At 45.4% G+C, this 23,680-nt stretch overlaps 1 protein-coding gene across 1 annotated transcript in view; it reads right to left on the reverse strand.

The window, feature by feature from the left end:
• Nucleotides 1-15,843, reverse strand: part of PTPN9 (protein tyrosine phosphatase non-receptor type 9) — a 119,373-nt gene extending 103,530 nt beyond the window's left edge. The window contains exon 1 of the mRNA XM_017854794.1: nucleotides 15,284-15,843. Coding sequence (XP_017710283.1) covers nucleotides 15,284-15,346 — 63 coding nt within the window. The 5' untranslated portion in view covers nucleotides 15,347-15,843. The remainder of the gene's footprint in view (nucleotides 1-15,283) is intronic.
• Nucleotides 15,844-23,680: the final 7,837 nt, after the last annotated feature.

The following is a 23,680-nucleotide window of genomic DNA, read 5'->3' on the forward strand; positions in this document are numbered from 1 at the left end:
GGATGGTCTCGATCTCCTGACCTTGTGATCCGCCTGTCTCGGCCTCCCAAAGTGCTGGGATTACAGGCTTGAGCCACCGCACCCGGCCATAAACATACATGGTTAAAGGCAGATGAAGTGCACTGGAGACAGCAGTTAACCAGAAGAGTGAGTCTCAGTTCTTCTCCTGAAAGCCTCAGAATATCATCCCTATATCTTAAAGACAATCATCCTAAGCAAAACAATACCTGTTTCGTAGGCTATGTGAGGAACAAACAATTTCAAAAAAGTTTCACTCATTCTTCAGCAAACATAGTTTAGTTTAGTTTTTCTTTTTTCTGTTTTTCTTTCCAACTTTTAGGTTCAGGGGATACATATGCAGGTTTATTACATAGGTAAATTGTGTGTCACAAGGTTTGGTGTACAGATTATTTTGTTACCCAGGTAATAAGCATAGTACCCAATAGGCAGTTTTTTGATCCTCATCCTTCTCCCACTCTCCACACTCAAGTAGGTCCAGGTGTCTGTTGTTCCCTTCTTTGTGTCCACGTGTACTTAACGTTTAGATCCCACTTATAAGTGATAATGTGTGGCTTTTTTTTTTTCTTTCTTCTTTTTGAGATGGAGTCTCACTCTGTCGCCCAGGCTAGAGTGCAGTGGCACGATCTCAGCTCACTGCAACCTCTGCCTCCCAGGTTCAAGCAATTCTCCTGCCTCAGCCTCCCAAGTAGCTGGGATTACAGGCACCTGCCACTGTGCCCGGCTACTTTTGGTATTTTTAGTAGAGAAAAGGTTTTGCCATCTTAACCAGGTTGGTCTTGAACTCCTGAACTCAAGAGATCCACCTGCCTCGGCCTCCCAAAGTGCTGAGATTACAGGCGTGAGCCCGCACACCTGGCTGGCATTTGGTTTTCTGTTCTTGCATTAGTTCGCTTAGAATAATGGTCGCCAGCTCCATTCCTGCTGTGAAAGATACGATCTTTTTTATGGCTCTGTAGTATTCCATGATGTATATGTACCACATTTTCTTTATGCAGTCCACTACTGATGGGCACTGAGGCTGATTCCATGTCTCAGCAAACATATTTTGAACCCTCCAATATATACTAAGAATTCAGAAGTTCGAGTCCCTGTCCTCATTGCATGTAGCAAGTCCTCCTCCTTGACAGGTACTCTATAGTTTAATAATTGCCTTCAAAGAACTAGAAGGCAATTCCTCAAGGATAGAGAGTTCCAACCTTGCTATACAAGAACCTGGCACATACTAACAGATAATAAATGATTGTTGAATGAACAAACTGTATTTCTGCTTATGATCTAAAAAATATCCTCAGTTGACATTAACATGAAAAAGGATTGATACAAAATAACACTGTAGTGATTATCAGGGAAACAGAGACACTTCATAGCAACACTCAGAAACATTTGGAGGTATATATGTACTGAAATATCACAATATGTACAATTATTATGTCTTTTTTTAAATAGAGATAGGGCTTACTTTGTCACCCAGGCTGGAGTGCAGTGGCGAAATCATAGCCTTTGTAAACTTTGTAACCTCAAATTCCTGGGCTCAATGGACCCTCCTGCCTCAGCCTCCCAAAGTGTTAGAATTACAGGCTTAAGCAAACACACCTGGCCAAAAACAACAATAACTTGAAAGGGAAAAATAAAAATGACACATTATCATGCCATGGCAAGGCTCAACAGTGTTCTGTCATATAAAATCCCTCCATCCTGAGTGCAGTGACTTATGCCTGTAATTCTAACACTTTGGGAGGGCAAGGTGGGAGGATCCCTTGAGGTGAGGAATTTGAGACCAGCCTAGGCAACATAACAAGACCCTCTCTCTATTAAAAATAAATACATAAAAATAAATTGTGGCTGGGCACGGTGGCTCACAACTGTAATCCCAGCACTTTGGGAGGCTGAGACAGGTGGATCAAAAGGTCAGGAGTTTGAGACCAGCCAGACCAACATGGTGAAACCCTGTCTCTACTAAAAATACAAAAATTAGCTGGCGTGGTAGCATGCACCTGTAATCCCAGCTACTCAGGAGGCTAAGGCAGAAGAACTGCTTGAACCCGGGAGGCAGAGGTTGCAGTGAGCCGAGATTGTACCACTGCATTCTGGCCTGGGCGACACAGCAAGACTCCATCTCAAAAAATATATATAATCATCATCATCATCATTACTTTTTAAAAAGCTGAATAAAATCCCTCCATCTCTGAAAACCCCTGCAAAGGGTGTGGAAATGGCTCATTTTACCCTCTATGATGGTTATGCTATAGAACAATTGGTTTTAGACTAGAACTTTTCAGTATGAGAAGTCAATTGCTGCGATCAGTATTTGGTGACACATAGTTTCATAAGTACTAAATATGTTGAGCAAAGACCTATCTTTAACTTTAAAGTGAAAACTTCAAACTGTTCCTAACGACAAAATTTTTCAGAGATAAACCATGGTTTCTCAGCTGTGGTGCTACTGACATTTTGACCAGATAATTCTTTGCTGTAGGGAGCTGTCTTATGCATTAGAGGATGTTTAGCAGCATTCCTGACCTCTACCCACTAGATGCCAGTACCACCTCCCACAGTCATGACAACTAAAGAAGTTTCTAATATTGACAAATGTTCTAGGGGGAGGATCATCCTGATAGGGAACCAGAGATAAACAATGGAATGATAATTTTTTTCATAAAGACTGTTTAAATAAGATATGGAAGATAATACAAACTGTCATTCTTTGCACTCGTTTGCGAGTCATTTTTAGATCATCAGATGACCTTTTAATATTTTATCTGAAAAGAAGCAGCAGAAGCAGACCACCACCACCAGTGCACCTAAAAATGTGTAACCTAGAAAGAAGAAATAAACCAATGAACCAATGGATGATGCAAAAAGTCTTAACAGTAAAAAATGAGCTAAGGTAGCCTCAGTACTCTGCTATGTCTATTACTCATGCATGGTAACTGTTAGAATTCTTAGGCTATCTTGAAATCTTTTATTTCAATGCTACGAAGTCAGACTCCATTTTTCTTCCTATTCTTATCTAAAAAAAAAAAAAAAGTTTCCTGTATCACAGAGAGGAAGAATACTTACCACTATTTATTGAGCATTTTGTAAATACAAGGGATTTTACTTAATTAAGCAGATCTCCAAAAAACTTAAGGAAATAAGACAAAACAGATTCAGAAACGTTAAATAAAACACCAAGAGCCACAAAGGAAGCTGAGGGATTCCTGAGGTCTACCAAAGGGTCATCACCATCACATCCCAAAAGGCCTAGGTTTTACTTATAAATCTTTTCGTTTATAAAAGGCCAGATTTGCAATAATATTAAAATTGAGATCTCAGCATTTAATAGTATCATCTTAAACGTGTAAAGAACACATCGTACTTTTCAGAAAATGTTATTATTTTTCATTATAAAAGAAACACATGGGGCTGGGCGCAGTGGCTCTCGCCTATAATCCTAGCACTTTGGGAGGCTAAGGCGGGCAGATGACCTGAGGTCAGGAGTTCGAGACCAGCTTGGCCAACATGGCAAAACCCCATCTCTACTAAAAATTTAAAAATTAGCTAGTCACGGTGGCGGGCGCCTGTAGTCCCAGCCACGTGGGAGGCTGAGGCAGGATAATCGCTCGAACCCGGGCGGCGGAGGTTGCAGTGGGCCGAGATCACATCACTGCATTCCAGCCTAGGCGACAGAGTGAGACTGTTTCAAAAAGAAAAAAGAAAAGAAAAGAAACATATGGGCTGGGCACAGTGGTTCATGCCTATAATCTCAGCATTTTGGGAGGCTGAGGCAGAAGGATAGCTTCAGCTCAGGAATTTCAGACCAGCCTAGGCAAGATAGTGAGGTCCTATCTATATTTATGAGAAAAAAAAAAAATTAGCTGGACATGACGACACGGGCCTGTGGTCCCAGCTACTCAGGAGGCCGAAGTAGGAGAATCACTTGAGCCTGGGAGGTCAAGGCTGCAGTGAGCCATAACTGTGCCACCACATTCCAGCCTCGCAATAGAAACATATGATCATTGTAGATAATCTAAATAGCCCATTTTTTTTCTTTCTTTTTTTTCAGATGGAATCTCACTCTGTTGCCCAGGCTGGAGTGCAATGGCATGATCTCGGCTCACTGCAACCTCTGCCTCCCATGTTCAAGTGATTCTCCTGCCTCAACCTCTGGAGCAGCTGCAATTACAGGCGTACACCACCATCCCTGGCTAATTTTTTTGTATTTTTAGTAGAGATGGGTTTTTGCCATGTTGGCTAGGCTGGTCTTGAACTCCTGACCTCAGGTGATCTGACTGCCTTGGCCTCCCAAAGTGCTGGGATTACAGGCGTGAGCCACTGCACCCAGCCTTAAATAGCCCATTTTTTAAAAGACTGGTTGTAATAATGATGTATATAATGAATTATATCATCATATTATCATACTGACATGTATCTGTAATAATGATTCACATTAAAACAAATGCAAAGGTAAAGATTAGCTAGGTGTTCAAGCAATGAACAAGTAACTAATGGATGAACATCCCCAGACATTTCAGTCCTAAAGTCACAGATGACTTTCTTTAGAACGTGCCCAGAATTTACTGTAGAAATAAATTCTAGCTTCAGAATAATTCAATAAACTTACCTGTGCTACCTACACTGAAAAAAAAGACAAGTACTGTGCATGTATGTTGTGGATGGGTTTGGTATTTCAGAGGAAACTGGTACATACTACAGAAACTGCCTTTCCCAGAGAAAAAATGAAATGCTTATCTCAGAAGCAGAAATTAAAGAAAAAAATCATCTCTAAACTACTGTTTTGGTCTTATCATTTTATAGTTTGGACCTAAGAGATCACCAATCCTTAATAAATAAGGTTTCCCATGAATTCTGGAGCTTCTCTGCCTCCTGTCCGCATCCTCCATGTCCATGCTTAACAACCTGATGCCAGCCAGGTGCAGTGGCTCACACCTATAATCCCAGCACTTTGGGAGGCCAAGGCTGGAGGATCACTTGAGCCCAGGAGTTTAAGGCCAGCCTAGGCAACAGGGCGCGATCCTGTCTCTACAAAATAAAAAATAAAAAAATCTAAGTGGGCATGGTGGTGTGGTGGTGCACACTTTTAGTCCCAGCTTCTCGGGAGGCTGAGGTAGGAGGATTCCTTGGGTCAGGGAGGTCAAGGCTTCAGCAAGTCATGATCATGCCACTGCACTCCAGTCTGAGTGACCGACTGAGACCATGTCTCCAAAAAAAAAAAAAAAAAAAACAACAACCTAATGCTGAACAGACACAGTAGCTCATGTCTGTAATCCCAGCACTTTGGGAGGCCGAGACTGGAGGACTGCTTGAACCCAAGAGTTTGGGACCAGCCTGGGCAACAAAGCAACACCCCTATCTCTATTAAAAAAAAAAAAAAAAAAGTGCCAGGCATGGTGGTACATGATTGTAGTTCCAGCCACTATAGAGGCTGAGGAAGGAGGATCACTTGGACCCAGGAGTTTCAGGCTGCAGTGAGCTAGGATCAAGCCACTATACTTCAGCCTGGGCAACAGAGAGAGACCCTGTCTCTTACTAAAAAAATTTTAAAAAGTGAACCAAACGCTTAAGAAACTAACTCGGTTAAGTTCCTAAGGGGCCTTTTCAAAATCAGATATAAAAGTGCTGATGCCAGGCCCTCTAGCACTGAGAAGTGTAGGCTAAACTACCTTTTCTAGGAACATCTTGCCTTACTCCAAAAGAACAGGAATAGAAAACAGTGGTTATTTTAGTGGTCAGGAAGAGCAACCAAGATCTCATATGGAGGTGTGCTTAGGGGGAAAATGTTAAAATAATTGATTAGGAAAAAGAAAGTGCCAGAATTGTCTGATATACCAAGGCAGGATGGTAGACAGAAGCAGTGAAATGGCTGATATTACACTAGAGGTTGTATCTGAACAAAAAATCAGAGTTAGGTTCTATGACTTCTAATCTTGGCACTGCAATGGACCAGCCACACTGCCATAAAATGGCGCTTAATATTTAGAAAATAAAGTTTAAGTATTCCAAAATTACTATGTCTTTTCCAAGATAATAAAGGCATAAAAGTCAGAAAATGAAACTCAAATATACCCGCAATGAATCTTAACTTTTACCTCTTTAAAACAGTTTAGCTCCTGGCCAGGCAGGGTGGCTCACGTCTGTAATCCCAGCACTCTGTGAGGCTGAGGCAGGCTGATCACCTGAGGTCAGGAGTTCCAAGAGCAGCCTGGCCAATAAGGTGAAACCCCATCTCTACAAAAAATACAAAAATTAGCCGGGCGTGATGGTGGGTGCCTGTAACCCCAGCTACTTGGGAGGCTGAGGCTGGAAAATCCCTTGAACCCAGGAGGCTGAGGTTGCAGTGAGCGGAGATCGTGACAAGAGTGAAACTCCACCTCAAAAAAACAAAAAACAAAAAACAAAAAAGACAGTTCAGCTCCTTTCTAAAGGAGGGTCTTTTCAAGTCATTCATAAGTACTAGGTCGGGTTCCTTAGAGAAAACCTCCAGGCCCCTTAATACTCGCAAAACTAAAGTCCAAGACTCTTGATGTGCTCAGAAAGTTTTTTCTTTTTTCTTTTTTTGAGATGGAGTCTCGCTTGGTCACCAGGCTGGAGTGCAGTGGCACAATCTCAGCTCACGGCAACCTCTGCCTCCCGGTTCAAGCAATTCTCCTGCCTCAGCCTCCCAAGTAGCTGGGACTATAGGTGTGCACCACCACTCCCAGCTAATTTTTGTATTTTTACTAGAGACAGGATTTCACCATGTTGGCCAGGATGGTCTTGCTCTCTTGACCTTGTGATCTACCCACCTTGGCCTCCCAAAGTGCTGGGATTACAGGCATGAGCCACCACACCTGACCAGTAACTAATAGTGAAATTCTCACATCCAAATGAGATTTTACCTAATTGCTACATACAATATCATAAACTATCGGCAGTAAAGAAAATAATAAGAGTTCTTCACCTTTCCTTCCTTCTTTCTCTCTGTAGAAGGCCTCAATTTAACATCATGAATCATTTGGTCCTTGACGTATGGTAACTTCCGGGGAGACAGATGACATTTACCACAGGACATGTAAGACTGTGGGAAAAGGGAAGTTCTTGGCCACAAGAAATGGGACAAAACCCTTGCCCTTGGGAAAATGCCAAAATCTCTTAAGTACACGGTAAAGCAGTTAAATTTTAGCTTTAAAAGATTCCATTATAAAAATACAAACCAGACTGGGCACAGTGGCTCATGCCTATAATCAAAACACTTCGGGAGGTTGAGGCGGGAGGATTGCTTGAGCTTAGGAGTTCATGACCAGCCTGGGCAACATGGTAAAACCCCCCTCCACAAAAAATATAAAAAATCAGTTGGGTGTGGTAGCATGCCTGTAGTCCCAGGAACCCGGGAGGCTGAGGTGGAAGGATCACCCGAGCCTGGGAGGCTGGGAGGTCAAGGCTGCAGTGAGCTATGATCATCCCACTGCATTCCAGCCTGGGTGACAGAGTAAGACCCTATCTCCAAAAAAAAAAAAAGCAAAAAACCACACCATGCAATTAGAATAATTAGAACAGGCTTTTGAAAACTACACTATAAAAATGGAAGATAGTAATTTTCTGGAATTCATAAGAACCTGTACTAGGTGATGGTCCCCAGGGTGGATATGAATATTTTTTCCCCTTGTAATTGGCTTAAGCTAACATGGTTCTAAAATTTTTTGCTATTCAAAAATGATGAGGATGAGCATGGTGGCTCATGCCTGTAATCCCAGCACTTGGGGAGACCAAAGCAGGTGGATCACCTGAGGTCAGGAGTTTGAGGCCAGCCTGACCATCATGGCGAAACCCCGTCTCTACTAAAAATACAAAAATTAGCTGGGTGTGGTGGCAGGCACCTGTAATCCCAGCTACTAGGGAGGCTGAGGCAGGAGAATTGCTTGAACCCAGGAGGCAGAGGTTGCAGTGAGCCGAGATCGTGCCACCACACTCTAGTTTGGGCGACAGAACAAGACTGTCTCAAAAAGAAAAAAACAAAAAACAATGATGAATATCATAATAATGGCTAACTTTACTGACCACTTATTATATAACCATTGTGCTAAGTGCTCTACATGCATCTCCTTACTAATCCTTACAACACTGTAAAGGTCTAAATAAACATAAATTTAAGAATTTTGGCCCGGCGCGTGGCTCAAGCCTGTAATCCAGCACTTGGGAGGCCGAGACGGGCGGATCACGAGGTCAGGAGATCGAGACCATCCTGGCTAACACGGTGAAACCCCCGTCTCTACTAAAAATACAAAAAAACTAGCCGGGCGAGGTGGCGGGCGCCTGTAGTCCCAGCTACTCGGAGGCTGAGGCAGGAAATGGCATAACCCGGAGGCGGGAGCTTGCAGTGAGCTGAGAACTGGCCACTGCACTCCAGCCGGGGCGCAGAGCGAGACTTTCGTCTTAAAAAAAAAAAAAAAAGAATTTTGAAAAAAGAAAAAACATAAAAGCCGGCGCGGTGGCCACGCCTGTAATCCCAGCTCTCAGGAGGCAGAGCGGGGAGGATAGCTTGAGGCCCAGGAGTTCAGACCTGCCTGGTAATACAGCGAGACCCCGTTCTCCACAAAAAGGGGAAAAAAAAAAAAAAGACAAAAAAAAAAAAAAGAAATAAAAAACATAAAATTAAAAAAACAAAACAAAAAAATAATTTTCAGGCTGGGCATGGTGGCTCATGCCTGTACTCTCAGCATTTTGGGAGGCCAAGGTGGGTAGATTGCTTGAGCCCTGGAGTTCAAGAACAGCCTGGACAACATAGTGACACCTTATCTCTATTATTTAAAAAATAAAGTAAAATAAATTGGCGGTGGCTCACGCTTGTAATCCCAGCACTTTGGGAGGCAGAGGCGCGTGGATCACAAGGTCAGGATATAGAGACCATCCTGGCCAACGTGGTGAAACCCCATCTCTACTAAAATACAAAAATTAGCCAGGCATAGTGGTGCACGCCTGTAATCCCAGCTGCTCGGGAAGCTGAGGTGGGAGAATCGCTTGAACGGGAGGTGGAGGTTATGCCACTGTGCTACAGCCTGGTGATACAGCAAGACTCCATCTCAAAAAAATAAATAAATAATAAAAATAAAAATATTAATAGAAGCGTAAGTACTTTAGAAAACTACTCTATTGTCCTATCAATCACCACTGGGCTATCCCTGCAAAACCAAAAGACCCTAAACAGCTATAATTACACAGAATTTTAATCTAGTGAGAGTTCTAGTTAAGAGTCTTGGCAGGGCGAGATGGCTCACACCTGTAATCCCAGTACTTTGGGCTGCTGAGGCAGGTGGATTGCCTAAGGTCAAGAGTTCAAGACCAGTATGGGCAACATGGTGAAATCCCGTCTCTACTAAAAATACATAAATTAGCTAGGCACGGTGGCAGGCTACCTATAATCCCAGGTACTCGGGAAGCTGAGGCACGAGAATCACTTGAACCCAGGAGGCAGAGGTTGCAGTGAGCTGAGATCACGCTACTGCACTCCAGCCTGAGCAACAAAGCAAGACTCCATCTCAAAACACAATAACATAATGACAATAAAGATTAATACTTATATGTAGAAATCGTCCTTCACACTGCCAAACTGCCAGCCCATTAAGAAAGGCTTTTACGGCCAGGCATGGTGGCTCATGCCTGTAATCCGAGCACTATGGGAAGCCAAGGCAGGCGGATCACTTGAGGTCAAGAGTTGGAAACCAGGCTAGCCAACATGGTGAAATTCCATGTCTACTAAAAAGAAAATACAAAAATTAGTCAGGTGTGATGGTGCATGCCTGTAGTCGCAGCTACTTGGGAGGCTGAGGCAGGAGAATTGCTTGAACCAGGAAGGTGGAGGTTGCAGTGAGCCGAGATTGTGCTCCAGCCTGGGTGACAGAGAGAGATTCTGTCTCAAAAAAAAAAAGAAAGAAAAGAAGAAGAAAAAGAAAGGCTTTTACAAGCCTTCTTGTGCAAAAGAACAAGAAGATATAAAGAAAACAAAATTTTACTGTAGTTGTGACCACACCTTGAAATGGAGAGTTGACAACTCTGTTTTAAGGAACAAATTCTTTTCCTATAGTAATTTCATCATAATTTCTTGCACAGAGTATACAATACGTTTCTGCTGGTAATATACAGTTGAGTAAAGGCTTTCTAAATCTTTTCCTCTGTACTTTCCAAACTATATTTTAAGAAGCATTAACAAAACCAAACACATATATCAATACCAAAACCCACAAAATAGGCTATTTTATACCCACTTAGGCATCTAAGTAAATTGGCTAACGGCTTCATGGGAAGTAATGTACTATAAAAGAGGAAACACTGGCAATGAAGGCAGAAAACCTAGACCTGGGTGGAAATCATGGCTACATAACTTGCTAACTCTGTGACCTTGGGCAATTTCCTTCTCTCAGTCTGAGTTTTCTTATTTGCAAAGTGAGAGTAGTAATTCCAATCTTGGAAGGGAGGATTAATTGCATGTGAAATGCCCACCACAGAGCCTGACTCCAAGCAGGAGTTTAAAAAAGATATTGTTATGATTGTTATTCATACAAGTTCCTTAAAAGCAAGAACATCGTATTTGTCCTTATAGCCCAATTGTAGGCTTTATAAAAAACAAGAAACACCAAAGTTACAAATGAGGATTTGTATCCGTTCAACACATGCCTAGACAGAAAATGAAACTAAGAAGTAATCATGACTTTCAAAAACTGTATCAACCCATACATAGCGTATAAGTCAAAGTATATATTGCCATTTGATGGGGAAAAATATCAAAATATGCAATGTGCTTATTTTAAGCCACTCTGAAAGAAGATGATGCTGCCTGTAAACAAATCAGGAGTACAACTACTCTTCATTCATTCTGCAAGTATTTCCGTAAGTGCCAGTCATTATGTCAGTCATTATGCTAGGCAATGTGCATATGATGGGGAGCAAAAGCGAAAATAGTCCCAACCCTCATAGAGCTTGCTTGCGGTCATGCAATCACACAAATAAGTGTTAACTTGTGATAAGTGATGTGAAGGACAGGTAAATGGTGCTCTGAGAACCTATTAGGTTAGAATCTAATCTAACTGAAATCAAGGAAGGCCTTCCAAGGAGGTGAAACCTGAGAGCTGAAGGATGAAGAGGTTAACAAAGGGAGGTGTTTCCAGATGGAGTAAAGTAGCTACTGCAAAGACCCTGTAAGCAGAAGGAAACATGGCAAGAACACAGGACTATAAAGGCAGTGTGCATGGAGCAGAGACAAGTATGAGAATCAGCTAGGGTCTAGGCTGCACAAGGGCCTATATCGCCTACATTCAAAAGTTGTAATTTGATCTCAAGAGCAATGACAAGGCCTGTAATCCTAAAGCTTTGGGAGGCTGAGGCAGGAGGACGGCTTGAACCCAAGAGGTTGAGGCCATAATGAGCCGTGATTACACCACTGGACTCCAGCCTGGGTGACAAAGTGAGATCCTGTCTCCACAAAAAAAAAAAAAAAAAGAGCAACCAGAAGCCACTAAAGAGTTTTATGAATGCTTCTTTGTGGGGTAGGCAGGCTGAGGGGAAGATGAAATCAGATTTTCAATAGGACTCTGGCTTCTGGCTTCTGGAATACGGATGGATCAGGTGGGAAACAAAAGTCCTCTCAGGATAGGATAGTAGCTCGGAATAGGGTGATGGCAGTGATGGTGGAAGAAAGCCAGTGAATTCAAGATATATTCAGGAAAATCTAACACTGTATTGTACACAAGGGCAGAGAGATAGCAGTGTCCAAGACACTGGGTTTCTGATTCATATGACTGTACAGAAGGAGAAGGAGATACCACTCAGGAGGTATTCTGCTTCCGAAATGTCTTTAAGGAGCCGGGCGCAGTGGCTCATGCCTGTAATCCCAGCACTTTGGGAGGCTAAGGTGGGTGAATTGCCTGAGGTCAGGAGTTCGAGACCAGCCTGGCCAACGTAGTGAAACCCCATCATTACTAAAAATACAAAAAATTAGCTGGGTGTGGTGGCGGGCGCCTGTAATCCCAGCTACTAGGAAGGCTGACGCAGGAGAATTGCTTGAATCCGGGAGGCAGAGGTTGCAGGGAGCCAAGACAGTGCCATTGCATTCCAACCTGGGCAACAAGAGCAAAACTCTGTCTCAAAAAAAAAAAAAAGAAAGAAAGAAAAGAAATCTCTTTAAGGCTGTTCACACAGGCCAAAAAGGCCTAAGTGCACTACACTTTTGCATGAAAATGTGTAAACCCAGTTTGATCCCCTACTTTAAATAAGGGTCTAAAAGATTTTTTGCTATTTACAAAAATCAAACCAACTCTAAAAAATACAAGGATTTTCCCACACTGAAGAAATTTCAAAGATTCTGCCACAAGCTTCTAAATCAACTCCCAGTGAATGTTGAATTGGTTTGAGCAATAGAGCAGCATTATGGAGTGAATGTGTCATTTCCCATGAGGACCACTTTGATAAAGCTAACACTTATTAACTGCCGTTTAATTTAAATATTTTAAATAAATCTTAATAGTTAAGAGTACTCTTGGTCAGACACGGTGGCTCATGCCTGTAATCCCAGCACTTTGGGAGGCCGAGACGGGCGGATCACAAGGTCAGGAGATGGAGACCATCCTGGTTAACACCGTGAAACCCCATCTCTACTAAAAAATACAAAAAATTAGCCAGACATGGTGGCGGGCACCTGCAGTCCCAGCTACTCGGGAGGCTGAAGCAGGAGAATGGCATGAACCCGGGAGGTGGAGCTTGCAGTGAGTCGAGATCATGCCACTGCACTCCAACCTGGGCGACAGAGCGAGACTCTGTCAAAAAAAAAAAAAAAAAAAAGTACTCTTGGCCGGGCATGATGGCTCAGGCCTGTAATCCCAGCACTTTGGGAGGCAGAGGCAGGCAGATCACGAGGTCAAGAGATGGAGACCACCCTCCAACATGGTGAAAACCCGTCACTAGTAAAAATACAAAAATTAGCTAGGTGTGGTGGGCACCTGTAATCCCAGATACTCCGAGGCTGAGGCAGGAGAATCGTTTGAATGCGGGAGGTGGAGGTTGCAGTGAGCCGAGGTCACGCCATTGCACTCCAGTCTGGGCAACAAAACCCAAACTCCAGCTGGGCGCGGTGGCTCACGACTGTAATCCTAGCACTTTTGGAGGACAAGGTAGGCAGATCACGAGGTCAGGAGTTCGAGACCAGCCTGGCTAACATGGTGAAACCCCATGTCTACTAAAAATACAAAAATTAGCTGGGCATGGTGGCAGGTGCCTGTAATCCCAGCTGCTCAGGAGGCTGAGGCAGGAGAATCATTTGAACCCTGGAGGCGGAGGTTGCAGTGAGCCAAGATCAGGCCACTGCACTCCAGCCTGGATGACAGGGCGAGACTCCCTCTCAAAAAAAAAAAAAAAAAAAAAAAAACGAAACTCCAACTCTAGAAAAAAGAGAGTACTCTTATGTGACATTAAACTAGAATATGATAACATCAGGCATTATCATAGTTAGAACTATACTGCTTTTATGTTTCAATATTTTGAAATGCTTGTAAAAAATAAATTTTGTAGGAAAAAAAGAGATAAGATTTTAAAACACACAGATACATAATCTCTTGCCTTTAATAAATATTTTGCCATTTCCATCCTAGTCCTTGTTAATGTCCATCACATTCAAGTCAAGGTAAAAAATAAGGTTTTTACTAGTTAAACACATTTGTATATGTGTATGCACTATATACAAAGTAAAGCCAATACTATGTCAATACTATCAATACTTTAATATTTACTTTTACTGGTTTTAGTTTTCAAATTTGCAACGGATGCTATTTGCATAGAATACTGATGCCTTTAAGTCTTAAAACAGAAATCTGACTGACCCAAGAAAAGGATGAAAGAAAGAGATTTGTCCCTTTAAAATCAGCCAACACGTCCTATGTTAGTACTGAAGTACTTTCCAATTCTGGCAGGATGGGCTCCGTGGCCACCTGCTTGCACTAGGGTCTGACTAGATTTTATTAACATCCAACTGCAGTTACCAGGACATTCATTACCACTGCTTGTACAAAGCAGAATTCTCTTTAAATTTTTTTCCCATACTGATTTCATCATCAGGTGTCAAAAGGCAAAACCGTGGCCTGAGGCCAAATAGAAAAATGTCATCTCTACAAATGAGGAGAAAAGACAAGGACTTTAAAAAATCAGGTCAACAAGCCCATTAGCCAATAATAGTTTGTAAAACTAGACTGTCTTCACACTAGAGGCTGTGCTAGCAAATGTGGTCCTTGGAAACAAGGGCTGTAGAGCTTGAAATGCGTTGCCAGCATGGTTTGCCTTTTCGTTTTCATGTTTATTTTATTTTTTTATTTATAACATGGAATCAGACTATGACTATAATCGAGCAGCTATGGCGGGGTATAGGCACTGCCAAGGAAGAGACAGCGAAAAGCCCGTAGGGTTCCCAATCTAAGCTAGCAGACCTTCCCATCTGCCTCAGGAGTGGTCCCTGTCTCCGCAGCTGGAATGTGCGGGAGGGAAAGTTACAAGGGCCCCCAAAATGAGACAGCAAACCACTTCCTTCTGAGAACTAAAGGTCATAGGCTTTTAAGGAACAATAGAGCTCAATGTAAGCTTCAGAAAGATGGAGACAGTCAGATGAGACGGGGGTAGGGAAGCAGGGGTGAGGAGATGCGCCCCGTCTGGGATAGCTGAATAGGGGGGTCAAGGCCAGGGACTTTAGGAGCACGAGAAGGGCTGGATCTTCCAGAACCTGCCCAAGTGGGCCTGAGAAACCTAAGAGGCTCCTCTGAAAATATAGGGCATCTACGCATCCAATACTCTCAACCCTCTCCTCGGGAAGGGAGATAATCCCCACAGGAGGCACCCCCCAAACTGGGGCTTTTCCTACCCTTCAAAAGCCACAAATCCTCACGGAAAACATTTACAAGGGAGTGGAACGGCCGGGGGCAAGCAGCCGTTCTGCAAACCTCAGGAAGGAGGCCCCTGGATCCAAAGAACTTTGCCCCTGGAATGGGGGGTGGGGTGCGGAGGGCACCGTCTGAGGCCCGTAAGCCTCGGGGAAAGAAGCTGCGGGAACGGGAGCGGGGTCCTGTGAGTCCACTGACGAGGGGGTGGCGGCCTGGGGCGCGGTCGCCGGTGAGTGAGGCCCGCGGGCCGGGCACGGGAGCGGGGGCGCTGCGGGCCCGTGGCTGCAAAGAGCCGGGGCTTGGGAGGCAGAGGCCAGCGTAGGCCTCGGGGGCCCGGACACACCCACCGTGGCGGCCTCGGGCCCGCTTACCTGCTCCTCCTCCGGGGTCAGCTCCGGCGCCATGTCGGGCCGGGGCGCGGTCGCGGGCTCCATCCCCCCGCCACCGCCGCCGGGCGGACAGAACTCGCTAGCGAGCGCGGGAGCCCGCCGGGCTCGGCCTCCGCTTCCGCGTCCCCGCGCCTCAGCAGCCCCGGGCCGGCTCGAGCATGGTGGGGCCGGCCAGGGCCCGGCGCCTGCAGCAGCCGCAAACGTCGCTTCTGCTTCTTTAAGAAAAATCTCTCCGAACTGCCGCTCTCTTCCGGGAGGAAATCCTTTTTTATATTATTCACTCCTTTCCTCACACTCCCCCTTATCTCCTGGGGAAGAAAAGGTGCAGGCGAAGAGCTAACAGCCGCTCGGGATTTAAAAGGAAATTGGAAATCAGGAACTTTTAGAGCCGGGAGCGAAGGGTCGGCGGAAATTTCCCGAAGGCCGCCGGCCCCCTCGGCGCCCCGCTTCCTCGGCCGCACTCCCGCTCCTCCACAGCGCCACAGCGCTCGGGGCCGCCCAGCCAGGCCGTCCTCGCGGACGCTGGCCCTGCGACCTGCGCGGCTGCCTCAGCCAGGCTCCTCGCGGGCGGCCGCAGCGAGAGGGAGGGAGCGGAGAGGGAGCGAGGGAAACGCGCCCCCCTCCTGGCTCACGGCCAACGCTGCGGCCGCCCCGCGGCCGCCGGAGCCCCCCGCGGCTCCATTGAGAAACTGAGCGTCTCATTCACAAGCTGGTGGCGAGGAGGGCCCGGCGGAGCTAGGACGCCGTCCGGGAGGGGGAGACAGAGAGGAGCCCGGGCGGGGAGGGGACCCGGGCGGGGAAGGGACCCGGGCGGGGAGGGGACCCTAGCTGGACGGAAAGCGACTCGACTGCGGGAGGGAGAAAAAGGAAGAAAAGAGTGTATTTCGTGAGGCTCAGATCCTCGGAGGAGGAGGAGAATACATTCGTTTGCAAATTATCTGCTGACTGGCACCTCTCCTGGTGTTAACTTGCCGCTGCCACCTATGCGTGAGAAACCCACAATCCTCATCTATTTGTCGCTTGCAGCCTGAAAGACCCTGGAAAGGTTGCCTGCCAGGCCAGGAAGCTTAGGTGGAAGGAATCGCACCTGCCTCCCTCTCTCTCCCTGCTTACTGGCTGTATCCTGTAATTCTTCTCCAGTGTAGCTAATGTTAATCCCCCACAGAAATATCAGACTCTGAACCTCATTCAGGAATGACGCGGCCCTTGCAGATCTTTGATTTTCACTAGGGCAAGTGCAGCAAAGGATTCAGGATTAGGTGTACACTCTTGGAGTCATTTGGGGAGGAATGGGGCATAGAGAAGGCAAGGCTGGGTCTAGTATGTTGTTGCATTATTCCAAGCCAAAGATAAATATTCCAAAGGGACTCAGAGAAGTCCACAACTAGTTCCAAGGCTGAAGCCCTGGAGCCAGTCCTGTGAGAGACCCAAAGGAGGGGCCTTCACACAACAGGAAGGTGCTGTGAGTTGTGATGCTCCCACGATTTTTTTCTTTTCTTTTTTTTTTTTTTTTTTGAGACCCTCGCTCTGTCGCCCAGGTTGGAGTGCAGTGACCGGATCTCAGCTCACTGCAAGCTCCGCCTCCCGGGTTCAGGCCATTCTCCTGCCTTGTGATCCGTCCACCTCGGCCTCCCAAAGTTTTTTTTTTTTTTTTTTTTTTTTGTTTCTTTTTGTTGTTGTTGTTTTTAACACAGGGTCTCACTTTGTTGCCCAGGCTGGAGTGCAGTGGCGTGATCACAGCTCACTGCAGCCTCAAAGTCCTGGGCTCAAGCAATCCTCCTGCCTCAGCCTCCTGAGTAGGTAGGACTACAGGTGCACACCACTGCACCTGGCTAATTTTTTTTTTAATTTTTTGTAGAGATGGGGGTCTTGCTATGTTGCCCAGGCTAGTCTCGAACTCCTGGTGAACTGCCTTTGCAAAATTATAACTGAGGATTTTATGACAGTGAAAGAAATCAGACCTGACTCTATCTTGCTTCTAACCCTTAAGCTGTCCTTGTTCATTCCTGGGCATAGGCCAAACTAACTTTGGGAAGGAATTCAGTTCATGGTTTGACTCTGAAACAAAATTGATAACAGCCCTTCCCGAAAAGACCTCCTTCTTCCCTGGGGTCCAGTCTGCCTTTGCAGGATGAACAAATTAGAAGATTAGAAATTCTAATCTACAAGATTAGAAATTACAATTTAGGGGTCATGCAGCCTTGGGCTCCAAGAGTCTAAACCTCCCCAGATTGTTCCTGGGGATAACATCACTATTGTAAAACCTAAGATCAGTGCTTGAGATATTTTGCAGACCCTGCACTGGATGGATCAGCTGATACCACACAGACCAGTAATCTGGCCCAAAGAGGTCTGCCATCTCAACCAGGAACAGAAGACAGCAAAAAAAACTCATTTCAACTCCCTATGATTCCATCCCAAACCTGACCAATCAGCACTCCCCACTTCCAAATTATCTTTAAAAACTCTGATCCCTTAATGCTCCAGGGAGACTGATTTTAGTAATAAAAAAACTACAGGCCAGGCACGGTGACTCACACCTGTAATCCCAGCACTTTGGGAGGCTGAGGCAGGCGGATCATGAGGTCAAGAGATTGAGACCATCCTGGCCAACGTGGTGAAACCCCGTCTCTAGTAAAAATACAAAAATTAGCTGGGCGTGGTGGCGCACACCTGTAGTCCCAGCTACTCAGGAGTCTGAGGCAGGAGAAGCGCTTGAACCCAGGAGGTGGAGATTGCCATGAGCCAAGATCACACCACTGCAGTCCAGCCTGGTGAAACAGCGAGATGCCATCTCAAAAATAATAATAAAACTCCATTCTACTGCACAGCCGGCTCTGCGTGAATTACTCTTTTGCCATTGCAATTCCCCTGTCTTGATGTATTTGCTGTGTAGGCAGCAGGCAAGGTGATCCTATTGGGCAGTTACACTGGGCTCAGGTGATCTTCCTGTCTCAGCCTCCCAAAGTGCTGGGATTACAGGTGTGAGCCACTGTGCCCAGCCTTCTAGGGTTTTTGCTTTTGTTTTTGTTTGAGATGGAGTTTCACTCTTGTTACCCAGGCTGGAGTGCAGTGGCACGATCTTGGCTCATTGCAACCTCCACCTTCCAGATTCAAGCGATTTTCCTGCCTCAGCCTCCCTAGTAGCTGGGATTACAGGCACCTGCCACCACGCCCAGCTAATTTTTTGTATTTTTAGTAGAGATGGGGTTTCACTATGTTGGCCAGGCTGGTCTTGAACTCCTGACCTCAGGCAATCCGCCTGGCTTGGCCTCCCAAAGTGCTGGGATTGCAGGCATGAGCCACCACGCTCGGCTCCTTCTAGGATTTTAAAAGCAATCCCTGACCTCAGCTAATTTCTGCATTAATGCAATAGGAACTTCAGGCTGCCCTTGGCGAGAATCAGAGAAGATATCCTTGGTGTTTGAATCTTTATCTCAGCTAGGATATTTTCTAGTTTGCATCAATACAGCTGACTGGAGGTTGACTTCATCACTACTTTAGTTTCAGTATTGCAACAAGTCTGGAATTTTTTTTTTTTTTTTTTTTTTTTTTTTATGAGCAGGAGTCTTGCTCTGTCTCCCAGGCTGGAGTACAGTGGCGCGATCTCGGCTCACTGTGACCTCCGCCTCCTGGTTCAAGCAATTCTCCTGCCTCAGCCTCCCGAGTAGCTGAGATTACAGGCGCTTGCCACCACACCCTGCTAATTTTTGTATTTTTAGTAGAGACAGGGTTTCACCATGTTAGCCAGGATGGTCTTGAACTTCTGACCTCAGGCAATCCGCCCTCAGCTTCCCAACGTGCTGGGATTACAGGCATGAACCACTGCATCCAGCCTGTTTTCTTTTTATTGAAGTGTAATATACAGAAAAAGTGCAAATATAAGTGTACCACTTGATGAATTTATTTTTTGAGACAGGGTCTCACTCTATTGCCCAGGATAGAGTGCAACAGCACAATCCTGGCTCACTACAACCTCCACTTCCTGGCTTAAGCGATCCTCCAGCCTCAGCCTCCCAAATAGCTGGGACTACAGGTGCACACCACCAGGCCTGGCTCATTTTTGTATTTTTTGTAGAGACAGGGTTTCACCACGTTGCCCAGGCTGGTCTCAAACTCCTGAGCCACTGCGCCCAGCCAGATGAATTTTCATAAACTGAACACACTCATGTGTCTGTGCCCAATGCACAGATCAAGAAATAGAATATTCTCAACTTGCCAAAGCCTCACCTTTTGCCCACCCCCCACTCCCTACCCCCCAGTCAGTTACCACTCTGCTGAAGGGTAACCACTATCTTGCCCCCACTTTTTTTTTTTTTTAAGAGACAGGGTCTCTCGCTCTGTCACCCAGGCTGGAGTGCAATGGCGCGATCTGGGCTCACTGCAACTTCTGCCTCCGGGTTCAAGCGAATCTCCTGCCTCAGCCTTCAGAGTAGCTGGGATTACAGGTATGCACTACCATGCCCATCTAATTTTTGTATTTTTTTTAGTAGAGACGGGGTTTCACCATGTTGGCCAGGCTGCTCTCGAATTCCTGACCTCAAGTGATCCACCCACCTCGGTCTCCCAAAGCTCTAGGATTACAGTTGTGAGCTATCACGCCCAGCCCCAGGCTGATCTTGAACTCCTGGGCTCAAGTGATCTGCCTGCCTCCCGCTTCCAAAGTGTTGGGCGTGAACCACCGTGCCGGGCCAAATATGCTTTTTCTCCCTAGGCAAGCAAATGGCTCTAGGACTAAACTGGAGTAAGAAACAGAAGTACCTGAGTAGTACAAGTCATTGATTGGAGACAGGAGAGGATGGAGTCTCTCAACTCACTATTTACACTTCACATTTGTTTTGCCCACTGATACTCAGGACACCAGGGGTCAGTGATTTATCCAAAGTCACACAACTAACTAATTAGTATTGAGCAAGAACTTGAACCCAGGCATTCTAACTCCTGATCTAGGGACTGGGTGAGGAGGATAATTAATAAAGATATTTAACTGAGTGGGCTGAGAGAGAACTCAGCAGTGTTTTCAGAGGCACAGCTGTGTGTGTGGGCGTGTGGGTGTGTAAGGGAAGAGAATTCTCCAGAACTGTTATCCATCACTGTTTTAACAGGACAATGTTTGGAAATTTCTGAGCACAAACGTGAATAACAAAACAAAGTGCAAGGCAGCTGGCTGGCTGGCCACTTTGTTCTGAGAGGTAAATCCAGGAGACCCAGAGTAGAGAGGCAGCTACCTGGCTTGCCTCTAACTGCAGGCTTGAACCAATGAACTCCAATATGGTACTGTCATCCTGACCAATCAAATCTTAAAGGCTGGGCTGGGCACTGGGGCTCACATTTGTAATCCCAGCACTTGGGAGGCCCAGATGGGTGGATCACTTGAGGTCAGGAGTTCGAGACCACCGTGATCAATCAACATGGTGAAACCCCATGTCTGCTAAAAATATAAAAAATTAGCCGGACAGGATGTTGCATGCCTGTAATCCCAGCTACTCGGGAGGCTGAGGCAGGTGAATTGCTTGAACCTGGGAGGTGGAGGTTGCAATGAGCCGAAATCACGCCACGGCACTCCAGCCTGCGCAACAAGAGTGAAACTCTGTCAAAAAAAAAAAAAAAAAAAAATCTTAGAAGACTGAAGAATGGCTTGTAATATCAAAAGACTGAAAACATTATGAGGCTGGGCGCAGTGGCTCACGCCTGTAATCCTAGCACTTTGGGAGGCTGAGGCAGGCGGATCACGCAGTAGAACAAGACCATCCTGGCCAACATGGTGAAACCCTGTCTCTACTAAAAATACAAAAATTAGCTGGGCATGGTGGTGCTCGCCTGTAGTCCCAGCTACTTAGGAGACTGAGGCAGGAGAATCACCTGAACCCAGGAGGCAGAGGTTACAGTGAGCCGAGATCGCCCTACTGCACGCCAGCCTGGCAGCAGAGCGAAACTCCGTCCCAAATAAACAAACAAACAAACATTATGGCCCATCAATAGAAAACTTAGTAAATAAATTACAGTACACACATACACTGAAATAATAGGTTGACATTGTGTCCTTACATTTATCCCACACACTGTTCTAAATGAGTTTCATTCATTTACTCTCACCATATTAGTATAAGAAAGGTGAAACTATGATCCTTATTTTACAAAAGGCATATATAGTAGATCTATATGTACTGACATAGCCTCCTTTTTTTTTTTTTTTTCCTGAGATGGAGTCTTGCTGTGTCGCCCAGGCTAGAGTGCCGTGGTGCAGTCTCAGCTCACTGCAACTTCCGCCTCCTGGGTTCAAGCAATTCTCTGCCTCAGGCTCCCGAGTAGTTGGGATTACAGGCATGCAACATCCTGTCCAGCTAATTTGTTGTATTTTTAGCAGAGACAGGGTTTCACCATGTTGCTCAGGGTGGTCTCGAACTCCTGACCTCAAGTAATCCACCCACCTGGGCCTCCCAAAGTGCTGGGATTACAGGTGTGAGCCACTGTGACTGGCTGCTTTTTTTTTGGTTTGAGATGGAGTCTCGCTCTGTTACCCAGGTTGGAGTGCAGTGGCACGATCTCGGCTCACTGCAACTTCCACTTCCCAGGCTCAGGTGATTCTTGTGCCTCAGCCTCCCAAATAGCTGGGATTACAGGCATGAACCACCGCCGCCTGGCCGCTCCTTGCTTTTAAATTTAATTTTATTTATTTTTTTTGAGGCAGAGTGTCACTCTGTAACCTCAGCTGGAGTGCAATGGCATGATCTCAGCTCACTACAACCTCTGTCCCCCAGTTTCAAGCAATTCTCCTGCCTCAGCCTCAGTAGTTGGTATTAAAGGTGTGGGCCACCACGTCTGGCTAATTTTTTTTTATTATTATACTTTAAGTTCTAGGGCAAATGTGCATAACGTGCAGGTTTGTTACATATGCATACGTGTGGCATGTTGGTGTGCTGCACCAATTAACTCGTCATTTACATTAGGTATTCCTCTTAATGCTATCCCTCCCCTCCTCCCACCCCATGATAGGCCCTGGTGTGTGATGTTCCCTGCCTGGTGTCCAAGTGTTCTCATTGTTCAATTCCCACCTATGACTGAGAACATGCGGTGTTTGGTTTTCTGTCCTTGCGACAGTCTGCTCAGAATGATGGTTTCCAGCTTCATCCATGTCCCTACAAAGGACATGAACTCATCCTTTTTCATGGCTGCATAGTATTCCATGGTGTACATGTGCCACATTTTCTTAATCCAACCTATCACCAATGGACATATTTGGGTTGCTTCCAAGTCTTTGCTATTGTGAATAGTGCCGCAATAAACATACGTGTGCATGTGTCTTTATAGTAGCATGATTCATAATCCTTTGTATTACCCAATAATGGGATCACTGGTGTTAAATGGTATATTTCTAGTTCTAGATCCTTTTAGGAATTTGCACACTGTTTTCCCACTGGTTGAACTGTTCAAAGTCCCAACCACAGTGTGGAGAGTTCCTTTTTCTCCACATCCCTCTCCGCCTGGTTGTTTTCCTGATTTACTGATCACCATTCTAACTGGTGTGAGATGATATCTTCTTGTGGTTTTGTTTGCATTTCTCTGATGACCACGTGATGGTGAGCCTTTTTTCATGTGTCCGTTGGCTGCATTAATGTCTTCTTTTGGAAGTGTCTGTTGATATCCTTCACCCACTTTTTGATGGGGTTGTTTGATTTTTTTGTAAATTTGTTTAAGGTTCTTTGTAGATTCTGGATGTTAGCCCTTTGTCAGATGGGTAGATTCCAAAAATTTCTCCCATTCTGTTAAGTTTCTCATTCACTCTGATGGTAGTTTCTTTTGCTGTGCAGAAGCTCTTTAGTTAAATTAAATCCCAATTGTCTATTCTGGCTTTTGTTGCCATTGCTTTTAGCGTTTTAGTCATGAAGTCCTTGCCCATGCCTATGTCCTGAATGGTATTGCCTAGGTTTTCTTGGAGGGTTTTTATGGTTTTAGGTCTAACATTTAAGTCTTTAATCCATCTTGAATTAATTTTTGTATAAGGTGTAAGGAAGGGATGCAGTTTCAGCTTTCCACATATATATCCGGATAATTTTTGTATTTTTAGCAGAGACAGGCTTTTGCCATGTTGACCAGGCTGGTCTCGAACTCCTAACTTCAGGTGATCTGCCCACCTCAGCCTCCCAAAGTGCTGGGATTACAGGCGTGAGCCACCACACCCGGCCCAAAATAGACATTTTGTTTTGTTTTTCTGAGACAGTCTCAATCTATCACCCAGGCTGAAGGGCAGTGATGTGATCTCAGCTCACTGCAACTTCCGCCTCCCGGGTTCAAGTGATTCTCGTGCCTCGGCCTCCTGAGTAGCTGGGATTACAGGCGCCCACCACCATGCCCAGCTAATTTTTCTATTTTTAGTAG

Source organism: Rhinopithecus bieti, unplaced genomic scaffold (genome assembly GCF_001698545.2).
Source record: "Rhinopithecus bieti isolate Rb0 unplaced genomic scaffold, ASM169854v2 scaffold_39856, whole genome shotgun sequence".
In the NCBI taxonomy this organism is placed as follows: Eukaryota; Metazoa; Chordata; class Mammalia; order Primates; family Cercopithecidae; genus Rhinopithecus; species Rhinopithecus bieti.